The sequence below is a fragment of the Homalodisca vitripennis genome, chromosome 2 (assembly GCF_021130785.1).
Source record: "Homalodisca vitripennis isolate AUS2020 chromosome 2, UT_GWSS_2.1, whole genome shotgun sequence".
Taxonomy (NCBI): Eukaryota; Metazoa; Arthropoda; class Insecta; order Hemiptera; family Cicadellidae; genus Homalodisca; species Homalodisca vitripennis.
Window position 1 is genome coordinate 165157055 of NC_060208.1, and position 15303 is coordinate 165172357.

A 15303-nucleotide genomic window follows, 5' to 3' on the forward strand; every position below is an offset into this window, starting at 1 on the left:
CCTTCAAAGCTTTTATAGTAAGAATTATTCATTAATATTTTGTCGAATATACTCATCTGACAACTATCAGTTCAGTAGATAAGTATTAAACAAGAATAAATTAAGAAATTTATATGTAAAATAAAACTGTTGTATTCTAACAATGGCTGGCACTTGTGGCATAGTACGGATATACGGACACTGTTTAACAACAATACATAAACACGAAGTTTCGTAGACTGGCATCTGCATTCTTCTTCAGTGGTACATCTTTGTCGTGTCGTTTTATCTCGTATGTACTATTCCAGACTTTGTTCAGGTATGTTTATAAAGTGTAATTTTTATGGCTATCAACGTTGACAAGGTGTGTTCTTCACTGCACAACGTTTTAAATCGTTTATTTTGTTTAAATGTTTAAAAATAATGGTTTATAATGTACACCTGAAGAAGAGAGCAGATGATAGTTGCTGAAACGTCGCGTTTCTATATTGTAAAACTTAATGAAGGTAAATATCAGCGACTATGTTATTTCTTCTATTTTGAAACGTTTTTCTCCTCGATTATATTTTGGAACCACCGTATAAGAACCCATAATTTGTAAAATCCATAAACCCCCTTTGGCTACGCAAGTGGTGTTTAGGTAATTTGGACAACCATAGAAGTCCGATGAGTTCGTAGTCCTTGATAAACCGTATATAGCGTGGTTTCCCTAGCAATTATATTGCGCTATTAATTCATTCACCTTTATCAGAACCAGTTGATTCTAGACAATAACAATACTACAGAGAACTCCAGACCCAAACATTTATCATTAAGAGTTTTTAATAACAAATATTAACAATTCATAATATCTCCAGCGATGAGAGTAATAGTAGTAATGTGTGAAAATGAATCAGAAAACGAAAAACTGGCTTAGTAATACAACGTGAAACAAATTCATGGACGCGCAATAAAACTATTATTGCTGGGGATCCTAGCGGAATACTCTGGGTAAAGCTGGTTAAAAAGAGGTGAACCAAAATATAAAAATACATGAAAAATGCACAATATTGTTTTGATAAAAGCTAGAACAAGTGTTTAATTACTATGGATGCTTAGTTAAGTAATTATTCTTTGGTAATGGGTAATTAATGGACAATAGCCAACACCTGTCAGTCATTGACTGGTACCAGGTGTGAGGTAAACCTATCATTATCACATGATAATAGGAGCTGTCAGTCATTGTCGTATATTGGGCAGTACAGCTGTATTGTATGACAATACTGACGTATTGCGATATTGTGCTGAAACCCTGGATAGACCAAATGTTTCAATTGGCGCTATAAACGTGAAAATATAAATCTGGAAAAGAAACAAAATACAAAATAGAAATAATCATAAAGCACTTAAGGATACTACTTTTTATGAGTTCTGTTACAAGTCAAAACTCCGAAACTATATTTTACCAAGTTATTTATAATTTTACCGTCCGAGGCAAATTGAATTATTAAACTTCAACAATTCCCTTCCAATGGTTAAACAAGCCCCTTATCCTAATCACATGATTTTAAAACTATTTGTAAAAATAAAAATAAAACTATGAATAAAAATCCTCATACGGTGAGCTCATTTATTGAACTAAACTATGTTTAACCTTTGTGTTACTGGTTTGAAATAGTAACTTTATAATGTAAAATGTTTAAATTTAAACATTTTTCAAATAAGGCTTTTTTGTGTTTTTTCTATAAGATTGTTATTGTAAGGAGTAAATATTTTAATAGCAGGTGAACATATTTTTCGCTCCTTAATTAAAAGAGATTAAAGTAGGTACATAGCCTACATGACATTTTACAAAATTGATCTAAGTTTCAACAAGCAATAACTCAAATTAACAAGAAAGAGGTACATGTAATGTTTGTACTATTATAAAGGCTTCCTCATTAAAATGTTCATTTCCTGAAGTTAGCCGGCGCGACGATGCGGGTGCATTAGACAGAAAGTTAAAACGCAATGAAATGAACTGTCAGCCCATTTACACCAAATGGAATAACATTGTTTGCGGCAACAAAGGGCCGCCCAGGTGGTCGCAGGCCGGTATCGATTCAATGTTTAGCGATGTATGGATGGGTTTATTCGCAGAGTCAGTGAACTGGTGGAAATAGCGATGGATTCCAGCCCCTACCCCATGTCAGTGGGAGAGAGTCGATGTTTGCCGACCGGGACAGCGCGATAGGCAGATGACCTCGAACTGTGGATAACACATGTGAACTGTGCTTTTTGTGCGCCTCCACCTCCGGTTCTCAGTCATAGCGGGCGCGACTCTCAGTTCGTCGTTAGATGCCGGATATTCCACTTGTACATCTGATGTTAGATAAATTTATAATCTTTGTAGCATAAAAAGTGAGTGCAATAATTTATAGTGTTGATAAACAAGTTCGATTAGTGTTTTCAGAGAGTAAACATTTTAAGTAAAATTAAATGTTGTTTTTAATCAAACCATTGAATTACATTTTTATAAAATTGAGACAGTAGAAGTTATTTGGCTCCGTTTTACTTTTTCTTAGTGAACACAACAAAATGACTCTAAATTTTAGCAAAACTTCAGAGAAGTTTGTTTTTCTTGACGGTTTGGAACCAACAATATCTAGCCCTCTTCTACCCAACTGGTTTCTGTGGACATACATTGGAATAATTGTATTAGGAGGAACTGTTACCAACGGAATAATCGCCGTGTGCATCGCCAAGAAAAGGATATTACCCGCCGTTCTCCACCTTTGTCTCACCGATATTGCCTCTCTCCTGTTTCTAGCGCCATACGAGATTCTTCTCCTATCGGACGTCGCCGGCATTTGGATCTTCCCACGAGAGTGTTGCCCTGTGTTTTTAGGGATCGAAGTGATTCTAGGAACGGCGACAGTTTATATTTTAATTGTTATAAATTTTTCTTCTGCCACCGGAAACGACAAAAACTCATTAAAAATCCCTTTATTGACCGTATGGTTGGTTGCAGTATCGTTAAGTGTACCAGATTTTATTTTCGCTGAAGTGGTCACGCCACGGCCTCAATACAACATTTGCTATTTAGCAAAAAGAGCGGCTTTTCTTATTGGAGTTTTTAGGTTAGCTCTTCCTGTCGTTTTGTTATTAGTAGGGACTGTAACAGTAATCTTAGTGTTATTCCAGTGTGAACAACCCAAACCCAACTCTCTTCGTTTGGCTTTGATTCTTTCACTTACATATATCGCAATTTCCGTTCAGAGGCCAGTTTTTGGAGTTTTGTATGGAATAATTTATCCTATTCCAGGACCAGGCGCTTTCAGAACACCTCCGATTGCCGATGTAGCGCATAACCCTTTATGTACACTAAGCCTTGCTTTGATACACTATTCACTTTCTGCTGTAAGACCTATAATATCATGGACTTCTACACCACGATTGCGCTCAGACACAGACTCAATTAATAATCAAGTAACAGAAATTGATAAGGCCGAGCAATAAAACTTGTACTTTAGTAACTATACTAAACTTTAGTGATTATAATTTTAAGAAATTATATTTTATGTCTAATTAAATATAATTGTAGCAAATTACTCAAAAAATTATAAAGAAGTGTGATATATAAACATGACTATGATGTTTAACAAAACAATTTTTTTATTTTCTACTATATCTGTTTTATAATGAGAATAAGTAAAACAAAAAAAAATCAAATTTAAAATGCTGCTTGTATTCTAAATCAACCATAGTACTTTTATCACACGATACGGCTGTTCAATATTCTTCTGTAATATTCTAATACACGTGTCATTTTACCCCCTTATCAGGTTGTGCGTTGATGTGTTATGAAAGTGGCACTGGACTGGAACTTCAATAATGTCCAACTAAAAACAGCTGATTGTGTTGTTATGCAAATGTAACGTCTTTACTGTAGTATAATAGTACTGATAACCTCACTCTTAGTGACAACCATGTTTGAAGTGGCTAATTAATTTACTGTACAAGTAAAAGTAGAATGTGTTCGACGTGTTTAGTTTCTTGTACGCTTTTCTAATTGCACATTAGTTTGAAGTAAAAGAATATAATGCGTTTTAACGACAGTGAACTCGCAACACTTAGCTCATCAAATGCAGACTTGGAAGGGCGTCTGAATTACAGGAAAACACCAAGTGGAAATTTTAGTCAGAGTGGATCAGGTATGCCAAATGCAATAATTGTAGAATAAAATGTTTAAAAAATGAAATATATAACTTAAAGACTACTCTTAGATAGCTAACATTATTTGTAGGTAGTCTTGATAACTTAACCTAAAATGTCTCTAATTTATTATTAGGCCCAGATTCACCCAATAAGTTGAGCTTAAAAATAAGTTAACTCTAAATAAGAATTTATTAAAAATAGGGTATGGTACGATAAGCAGACCCGGTTTTTTATATTGAAATTGGCAAATGATATTACTCATAACCATCGATATAATCAATCGATACTAATGAATTATTTTGAGCAGTTAACTTAAATAATCTGTATCAAAAGCTGTAAACACTTTCAAATAATACATATACGGTAATATTTCAATTGTACATAAGTAACATTTGATTATTCAAAATGACAGTCAATTATAAAAAAACAATTGCATTGCTTTGAAAGATGATAAGACATGTTTTTCGTTGCTTCAACATGTTGGACTCGTACCGAAAAACCCATTATGTGAAATTTGTGGGAAAGAAACAACTGTATATGATTGTTATTGAGGACTATAGATACTTTTATATCGATTGATAGTCTAGGATTTGAGATGCGAATATTAGTATCGATGATTACATTTTTCGATATAAAAAACCGGGTCCGCTTATTGTACCGTACCCTAAAAATATTCTTGTTAATACAAAAACCTGTGAGCTAGACTATCTTATTAGATTATTATTTAAAGACAAGACAATTAAAATATAGCCTACAACAACCAATACAAAACAACAACAAATCAAGTAAATAGTATCTGGAAAATTAAAGCGGCTGCAGTTCAATAAGGAGTGACCATCACAATCAAATCATTGATATTCATGATTATCTAAACTACTGAACCCTAAATGTCGAACCAAATCACATTACAGGCTACATATTTAAAATTACAGCATAGTTAAGCTGTGATGTTAATATATGAAAAAGTAATAATTTAATGACGAATGAAACACTATACTGTATAGGCTATATGACTATTTTATTTTAAAAATGTATCAAATAAAACAGTGTATGCCTAACATGGATAAACGTGTCTGACAGCCTGTGACACAAATAACACACGTAAATAGCTATTGTACTTGCGGCCACTCAAATACCAGGCTTCAGTATAAGCAGCCACTACAACAATCAAGTCATCGATACTCATAATTATCAATTTTAATGAATCCTTATTACAAATACTGAAACCAATTACGTTATGGGTATTACAAATTACAAATTTCAGTATAGCATAGTTTGGTTGTTGTTATGGCTAGGCCTATATCTTTAAAATCTATAAAAAAGTAATAATTTAGTGATGAATAAAACAACTATCTAGGCCATGTATATTTATAAAATGTAAAAAACAAGACAATGTAACATTTAGTTTCTTTTTTTAAAATTTTGAAAGATAAATGTGTCTGACACCTTGTAATACAAACAAGACATATACATCAGCACTGTATTTGCGGCCCTTTTACCTTGTTTTAATTAATTTAGAAATGTTAAACTGATTTACATTTTAGACTTTTAAGACTATATTGAACAATATTGTTTTTTTTTTTTTTTTTTTTTGTAAAATAAAAACAGCTGCTAGCAAATATTAATTATGAATAGTTATAAGTCAAATGTTTTTTATATATTTGGTAGTTTAGATATTTATAATAATTGATAGTTGATTTGATTGTTGTGGTGGCCTCCTATTTTACTGCAGCCTTAAGAAATAATTTGTACGTAATTTCTCTTGCACACTCATTCTAAAGAGGTTATAATATGTAGATGTAATTTAGTTGGCTGAAACATCGCTTATCTGCTTTGACCGTTCCCTTTATTTTGGTTAACTGGGGTTTTATTGTATACACTTTTTATATTTTCTTGGAGAAGACTTGTAGACTAATGATTAAGAATAGCTGCAGGCAAATTGGATGGTTACAAATCTAGTATTAGTAAGGTGCTGCCCCACGGCTTGTGATGAATAAGAAAAATCCTTCCAGACAGTTCTTATCAAAAAATAGATGTTCTTGTAGGTCTGATCATTGTCTCTAGCTAGCAAGATGGGATGCAGCTGCACCATCTAAACCACTGACTCACAAATTCTTAGCAGGTTGACCATGTCAGATTACTCGTGACTTTGATATTACCAATAAGCGGATGAGTTTCTGTACATAGGCTTTCAAGGACCAAACAGACATTTCTATTGAATGTACCTTCCTTCATGAATAACATATCTTAGTATGAGAAGTTTTAAAAGTGATGATGTAATTGTAAACAATTTCTTCTTTGATTTGCTTTTCAAGTAAAATGAGAAATAGTTATCAATATTGTTTGAATTTTATTTTATTTATTAATTACTAATGGATAAGTATACTTTACTATATTAAAAATGTGTTAAATGTCATTGAACATAACCAGGGGTGCCCATCCCCCCCAAAGGCTATGGCGCATTCCCCCCCAAACAATTTACCATTCATGGGGGTGTATAAATTACACAGTATAATTATTGTCAATTTTTTTTAATAAAATGTATAAACAACACATATGCCATACAAAATAATAAATCAATGTACAAGTACTATAATTAAAAGTCAAAATGGCTAGAGGTGTTTTCAAAAAGGTAACTAACTTGATGAACTTAACCCTTGATTACCCTTGATGGCCTTTGTAAAGCAGCAGTTTTTTCTGTTCTCACTTGAAATGCCCAATTTGTCTATGATCTCACTGTTTTGGAATTGATTGTAAAATATCCTTTTCGGATGCCAAAACCAACATATCAGACAACCAGGGTATCACCCATACTGCTTCTCAATCTATTTTTAAACGATTTTAAGGTTGCTCATTGCTCTTTCAGCTGAGCAACTTGTTGCTGGCATGGCGATTATTATTCTGATACAATGATGTCAAATATGGAAACCCAGATATGTTTTCAATAAACAGCGATAGGGTCTTATAAAGCCCTTCTTGATCCATTGATCAAGATATCGTTGCTTTTGCAATTGTACTTGTACAATCCAATGTTTCATCAGAAGAATCTTGGGTTTCAACTTCAACTTCTTTATTGTGTTAGTCCTTGCATTTTTTGTATTTAATCATCTTTTGAAGAAAGGACATCTGACAGGTTAATATTTTGATAGCTGCCTTTGTATAAATGGCTAAAAAACATCAAACTCCTCACAAAGTTTCTCGGTATCCAATCCATAGTAACCACACAGGTCACTGACAATGTCTTGGTTTATGGTGTCGTCTCCAGTGTTTAGCAGCTTTTCGTGAGAAAAAATGAGTCATTTGCTGCACAAAATTTAATGACCTTTCAGGAAAAACGATCATGTAGTTGTGTGATCATGGAATCAAGCACTTTAAAGAAGACTTCCGTCCTCAGTTTTGCCATAGGATCTAATATTATTTCATCAATGGCAAGTTCGTCCATGAATCTTTTTCTCTTTCGATTCCTTTGTTGAAGTTTTCTGGATATTGTGTTCTTGAGCAAAATGATTAATACTGCCCACCATTTTTGTCCCATCCCTCGTCGTTCTCATAGATTGGAGTTTAGAAATAGTTTCAGACACCTCTGTTGGAATCTTTCCACAGTCAATAATTTTAGACGAAACAAACAGTCACTGGTGACAGAATTTTTGAATAGTTCGGCAGCAATGATATCATATACGCCAGCAGATTCATAATCAAATTAGTGCTTTTCAGAAGTCCTTTTGCTGATCTTCTTGAGTCCGTTTCAGATTGAGTTTTATCAGATATGTCTTCCAGGGTTTCTCTTAGGACATCATAGCAAGTTATAACGGTTTTTTTTACGGCATCGTTTTTTGCTTGACCACCTTGTCGTATTGACTCATTTTCAAACGCTTTTTTCTAGCCTGACATGGACCTTTTTCTAACTTCTGTATGAAAATATGATGTCTTTTATGGTCCAGACATGAAATTATACAGTTCTTGCAGAGTTGAGAACATGTCCCTTATTTTGGGCACAATTCGATTGATTTTTCGACAACTAAGGCAAATCTATGCGAACAACAACCAAATGTAGAATGCTTTAGGGCATTCCTTGAGGACAAATGATTTGACCCCACTAAATGAATCCACGCATGTTTCCCGCACCATCCATGCTCTGCCCAAATCATGCCATTCTTATCAAATCCAATTTCCTGGAGAGTTTTTAATAGCTCAATTGATAAGTTTTTGCCAGTTGTTGTGTCTCCGCTAGTAAAAACGTTAACAAGCCGTTCTTCTGGCTTCACATTCTCTTGATTTCTCCGAATGTATCTCTGTTATCGACATATAGAAAATTAGGACTGTTGTGCATTCCTTCTTGCTAACTAACATCTTGTGTGGAGTCAAGAATTATAGAATACGTATTAGTTTCATTAACATGATCCACAATTCTTGAAACAACAATTCTATTCATGAGATTTATTAAATCATAAATGTTTCTGTAACTCAGAAAATTAGAACCAAGTTTAGTTTTATTTTCTTTTTTTTGAATTATCAAGCTTCTCCAAATAAACTCTTGCGTCTGGGTTATACTTAGCAAGCAATCGAAATAAATTTACTAGTTTTCCGTTAGAGACTCTTTATTTCGAAAAGCCAACATCTTCTCGGTCAGATACCGACAGCAGTCTATAACGACCGATAGAACCTCACGGTGATGACTGACTAATTTATAATTTAGCTCAGTCAAATCAGTATCAACTCTTTTTTTTGGATATCCATTGCAATCTACCAATTTGAGAAGAAATATGGATTTTTGATTTTTCATGAGTTCAATATCTCGTATCTCCTCTTTGATCCGTTCCAACCCCTATAACCTGTGGTACCCCAATTGTTCTTTCTGATGGCAAAGGAGCAAATATCAAACAATGCAAACAAAATACAGCATCAGAATGTCTACTGTAAACAAGCCACTTCCTATCTTTGGTTGTGTTCCATTAGGTAAAAAGAATTTTTTTTTTACTTTTGGGTTGAATTTTCTACCGGATGAGGAAGGAAAATCTATTATACTTAGGTCTTGCGATTCCAGCTTTAGTGCTTCGTTAATTAGTTCAGCAGAGAGTCTTTTGTTTGCATAAAATGCTGGATTCTGTAGGATCGATTGTAGAGAATTGAAGTTCGGTCAAAGTAATAGGTTCAGGTATCTTCTCTGTGGGTATGTTGTCCTCTATATATTTTCTAAAACTTCGTCTTCTTCTTCTGGTGTTGACATTGGCAGGCTAGTTTCCATGGAGGACGTTGGAATTTCAATTTTCTTTATCGTGGAACAAGTATTAGAGGCGAATATTTAGATCCATCTCCTCTTTGGTGACACTGCAGCTCAACTTCGTCGTTGCGGTCTTGGACAGCTGATGTTCCAGAATGTGGATTGTCTTCTAGCCCAGGCACCACCAATCTAAATATAGAGAAATGCTTCACTGTAAACTTTTATATCAATAATCTGCTAGACAAAATTTAGTAAAATCTATAAACCCTTTTTTCAAGTACAGATTAATTAGAACTGTTTTTGAGTTTATTATCAATAATATGCCACATTCTGCTACACTGAACAGAGATAAACGAACACACATAAAGCCATATATTTTTAGAGAAACCACTTTTTTGTCTCAGGGCACCTCAAAATGGTAATATCATACTAAAGTGGTAAAATATATTACGACAAAATTTTTTTTTTTTTAAGATATCAACTCCTTTTCTACATACAAAGAGTGTTAATAGGGTTGAAGGGACAAAGCAAAAGCTGTAACAATAACAAGTAAAACGATCTTGATATTTTAATTACAAAAACTCTATAGACCAACAATTAGGCTTATACATTATTAAACTAAATTGTATTTGAATTTTTTATTTCATTAGATGTTTTTTGCTTATAACGTATTGGACCAATACTACTTTAATATTTGGCTGATAGTATGTTTGTAAATGTAAAATGCTAATATTTTACATATAATTTAGCTTGTCACCATTTCAGGCCAGGCCTCATCTCTTTCAATACAGTATAATATTTTACTTGCATTTTTGAAGTTTTTTATCATTTGTTAGTCTTCTTTTATAAGCTTTGTTTTTTTCTATGGCCTTCAATGCCTTAATTAATTGTTACTTAGAAAGGTTTTAATGTTTTTGAAAGCTTTAGGAGTGAGTCATTAATAGAGCATAGCCTATATGTGTTTTACTCCCTGCTTATAAAATTGAACAAACTAAGATATGGACATTTTGTTACTGTAATATTGCGTACCTTTCAATAGCCGATGATTGCGCAGAAGTTGATGGTTGAGGTTCGTCGTCCATAGTTAAAGCAGAACATTCTCTACGTCCCATGTAGGGTATCCCAAGGTCCATCACCTTCTTTCTCCTAGCTGTTCTTTTATATTTTATATCAATATTGTTTTTGAACTTATAGAGGTGTTTCTTTTTACAGTGTTCTAGCCACTTGTCATGGCGGTGCACCGTATCGCACATTAGTTCCAAACACTTATATTTGAATGCCTTTTTTAATTTACGAGGCTTATTTTAATTCTATAAAACAAAAAGTTATAGTTAGCACAGAAATACAGTAGCTACTTTAATACTAAACTCGTATAACAAAACGAAACAGAAACGCACCCACGACATTCAAGTGGTCCACTAAAACGTTCGTAAAGACAATAATTATTGTGTTGTGTTGAGGTTATGTTTTACACACTACACACTACACTTGAAGACAACGCGTGACTGACTGAGCACTGGCGGCGCGGAAGGGATGAGGTGCGTGGACTTCCCCTTGACAACGACCTTGGCAAGGGCGGGGGCGGGGGTCTTTTGGGTCTAAAAATAGAACTACTGCATTTGCCTCGTTTGAATTGCAAAGTTTAATGTTGCTTTAATTTATTTTAATTTTTTTGCCTCTCACGGCTTTAATTTGTTAAAACTACTGCAAACTTGTACATTTTTTTAACTTTGTGAATAACGTATCCGAAACCCGCTTTTTTAAAGTTCCCCCCCAAAGTTTTCATTCCCCCCCAATCTTTGTTTCAATGGCGCAACTTGCGCCATTGCTCCCCCCCGTGGGCGGCCCCTGAACATAACATACTGTTATATGTTAACATAGTAACATCATTCACAGAGGAATACAAATAGAGTGGTAATAGATGAAATTATTAATGTTTAGAGAATATGAATAGTATAACAATATTTATTATTTTGTTATAGATTTAATGAAGTTTAGAAATAATATAAGTAGTGAACAAGTGTGGTAGTCCTTATTATACTACCTGTTGAAACATATGCCAATGATCTTCTTGGTGATCCTTCACAGGTTGTCAAACAATAAAGAGCAGAAACACAAAACGGCTTAAGCAATAATGTTATTACATTTAATCAACTAAATATCTAAAATAACCAAGTAATTTTGAATTTAATATATAAACAAAAGTTAGTCTAAGAACTTGAGGTGAATATGGGCAGAGGATAAGTTACTTTTAAGTATAAACAATGAATAAGGTGTTGCTAACCCAGCAAAGTTCCAAGTGTCTTTAGATAGGAGTTATTATAATAACATAGCGACCAATGACTACATATAAAAAAATAAATTGCTTATTTATTTTTATGATTCAACATATACATTTTATTAAAACAGATATTTCTTTTAGGATTCAAGGAAAGATGGTTTAAGTTGAAGTATAATCTTCTCTTCTTTTTCAAGATAAACGAACTAGGACACATAGACAAAAAGGTTGGTAGCACATTTTGCATTACATATTTCTTGGTTATTATTCTTTTATCATTAAAAATTGTACAGTGTCTAGTATTGGCAGTTACATGTTGATATTAGGGGAAACACTATTTCACCTTTTATTAACATAATTAAATTAAAATCTTAGTGTTGAATGGAAGTAGAATTAGAATTGATTTATAATTGAAGTACTTAACTGTAAGTTATAATATAAATAATAAAATCCTGTATTAATAGTTAACAGAAGAATCTCATTAGTTTATGGCTGATGAGAAAACGGTCTGCACTTAGATATTCACATAAGAATTTTACCTTATTTCTACAGTCAATAGTCAATAGTCAAACTACTTTATTCTGTAATATGTACAAGGTACAAAGAATAGCGTCACTACAATGAAACTAAATACTAATATTAATTTTAAAATATAAGTAAAAAAATACAATCGTAACATCTTCACAATTTATCTTCAATTCTTCTTTAAATGAATTAATTGGTTTTTGTATTGAAATATTCCTCAAAAGAATATAGAGACAAATTAGTTAAGTAATCTTTGACTTCTTTTTTAAATTTTAACAGATTTGTTTCCATTATAAATTTTGTTGGTAAATTATGTAGATATCTAACACCTCTGTAATATGTTTTCTTTTTGTAAAATTCAAGATTGTGTTGATCGACATGTCTATTAAAACGGGTATTATATGTATGTTTATTGGTTTGTAGTATCGGATCAAAAAATTGTTTTACATAAATTATTGATTCAAATATGTATAAACCATATACTGTCAGAATTCCAAGTTCAGAAAAAATATGTTTAACAGAATCTGTATATCTTAAATTTTTCATGATTCTCAAAGATTTTTTTTGTAGGACCAAAAGCCTATCTAAATTACTTGCTCCATAAATGCTTATTCCGTAAGCTAAATGTGAATGGATCAAAGAGAAATATATTAATTTCTCAGTCTGCATAGACATTGTAATGACCATTGATAACTCACACACCATAACATTGAAGTAAAAATAAAATACTATCTTGGATATGAAAATAGACAATGGTCTGCACTTAGATATTCACATAAGAATTTTACCTTATTTCTACAGTCTGCATAGACATCTGTAATAACCATTGATAACTGACACACCATAACATTGAAGTAAAAATAAAATACTATCTTGGATATGAAAATAGACAATGGTCTGCACTTAGATATTCACATAAGAATTTTACCTTATTTCTACAGTCTGCATAGACATCTGTAATAACCATTGATAACTGACACACCATAACATTGAAGTAAAAATAAAATACTATCTTGGATATGAAAATAGACAATGAAATTGACAATTTCACACACCATTAAATTAACTGTGACTAATGGTTATCAAATACGATCTACCGTCAGCCTGTTGATATTGACGGCTTTGTTGGTATTTGATGCTTTTACCTTTTCAGACCTTTAAAATAGAGAATTTGGGTAATTCTCTAATCTGGTTCACGTAAAAAGGGGAGATAAAAATGTGAATTATTTTACAGTGTATGTGAGATATTAGAGTTGTTTGATATTATTTCTGAACCAAAACAACAAACATTTAAAAAAAAATTCAAATTTTTACAAATAAAAAACATGTCTCTCTCTACAGTCATCTTTTATATAAATCCTAGGTTTAAAAAGCCTTACTTTATCCTGTAAAGAGTATCATGTCACTTTGGTTTACGATAAGCTACAGTTTCCAAAGTGTGAAAGGCTTCATAATTAAGTTCGGTCTGGGTATCTGCATCATCAAGCACATCCAATAGCTTTCTAGAAAGGGGTACTGGACTTTCGTGGTAACTTTGTTGGTGTGGTTGCAGTTTCAATGAGTCACTTTGTCATTCCTGCATATTACTTCTAAATTCAACTCTTGTCAATACATCAGCTCAAGACAATGGATCTGTTATCATTGACAGTGAATCTTTCTATGTATGTCTCACATTTATTTATTCTTTATAATTCTCAGTAGATTTCAAAGTCCTCTCATAGTGTAACCTCCTAGTATAATATGTTCTACACACCTCTTCTAACTTAGGTACTTTAATTAGTTGAAGGTTTAATATTCCACTAATAGTTGTTTATTTCGTATGATTAGTTCTAGCCTTAGTTGACATTTAGATTTTCTTCAGACAGGGGAATGATGTTCCAAATAGTAATTTAATGTTAATTGATTGATACAATTTTCTTAATCCTGAAATGTTTACAAATCTGTCTTCAGCAGCTGGGTACATTAACAATTTAAGGTTAGGTCAGTGATGTTTTCTTAAGCTATAGAATGAATGGAAAAGACAAAAATTGAAAGGACAGTAAAGTTTTCTTTATAAACCTTCACGTTCTTTATTATGCAATACATAAAACATCTTTCTTTACATTGTATCGAAAACAAGTATTTTCAATAGCAGTTGTAAGTACTGATAGTGGCATTTCCCCCATCAAGATCAGGCAAAATAGCGGAAGATGTTTCCTCTACTTTTAGTAGTTGTGCATCATAATACCAGTTTTTCTACTAGCCTGTAGCTTATCCCAATAGTGGTAATGTACTTGAAATTGGCAAGTTTCTGTTCTTATTAATTTAGTTAACAGTTCAAATGTAAAAACATTATAAATCTTATAGTTGTAATTTTTGGCAAATATTACTGTGTAATATTGATAAAGTGTCTGGAGATTTTAATGTTAGATTTAAATTATCAAATAGGTTTGTTTTAATCAACTTTGAAAAGTAATAAATAAATACTTCCAAAAACACTGAAAATACTCATTTTGATTAATTACATTATGTTCTTAAATTATTTTTATACATTATAATTTCTTACAAATGGATGAAAAGTAACAGGTTGTGCAGGAAACATTATTGTTTACAGGAAAATTTCACTTTTGGTACTAATGATGAAAACTACAAAGTACCACTAATAAGTTTTTACTTCTTATTTTACAATCCTATTTTACAAGTTACATTTCTTCATAGGGTTTATTGGTAGGAAACATTCCTTCCTTTAAATTTAGTCTGGTTAGTAAACTGTTTACTGTCTTCTTTCATCACTGAAGTATAAGCTATCCTTATCTCCAGTATTACAGCTTTGTAATTAATCAGGGTTAAAGTTTACTTTAATCGCTTAACCCCAATATTGTTCATGAAATTCTTAAATATTATTTGATTTCACAATAATATTTTATAAGGAATACAATAGTCTGAACAAGTGAAATTTCAAAGAAAGCAACATTATTAATAAGACAGCAGTTGATTTCCGAAGTGATTACAAGTTGTTCAATCAGTTTGGATTGTGATGCTTATGTGAACTTATAATATTTTTAGATCTTTCATATTTGTGATCAAACCGTCTGGGAATTTTGATCTCTTACTAACAGGTACTATTTCGAAATATGTTTTTGTT

General features: G+C 32.3%; 1 protein-coding gene across 4 annotated transcripts in view; it reads left to right on the forward strand.

The window, feature by feature from the left end:
• The first annotated feature begins 3884 nt into the window (after positions 1–3884).
• The window catches only part of LOC124354990 (pleckstrin homology domain-containing family J member 1-like), a 30440-nt gene continuing 19021 nt past the window's right edge, over positions 3885–15303 (forward strand). For 3 of the 4 annotated variants that reach the window (XM_046805839.1, XM_046805838.1, XM_046805841.1), the window contains exons 1-2: positions 3886–4151; positions 11799–11881. In XM_046805839.1, the coding sequence (XP_046661795.1) occupies positions 4040–4151; positions 11799–11881 (195 nt within the window). In that variant the 5' untranslated portion in view covers positions 3886–4039. Of the gene's footprint in view, positions 4152–11798; positions 11882–15303 lie in introns of all 4 variants that reach the window. The other variant, XM_046805842.1, reaches the window with a different exon arrangement.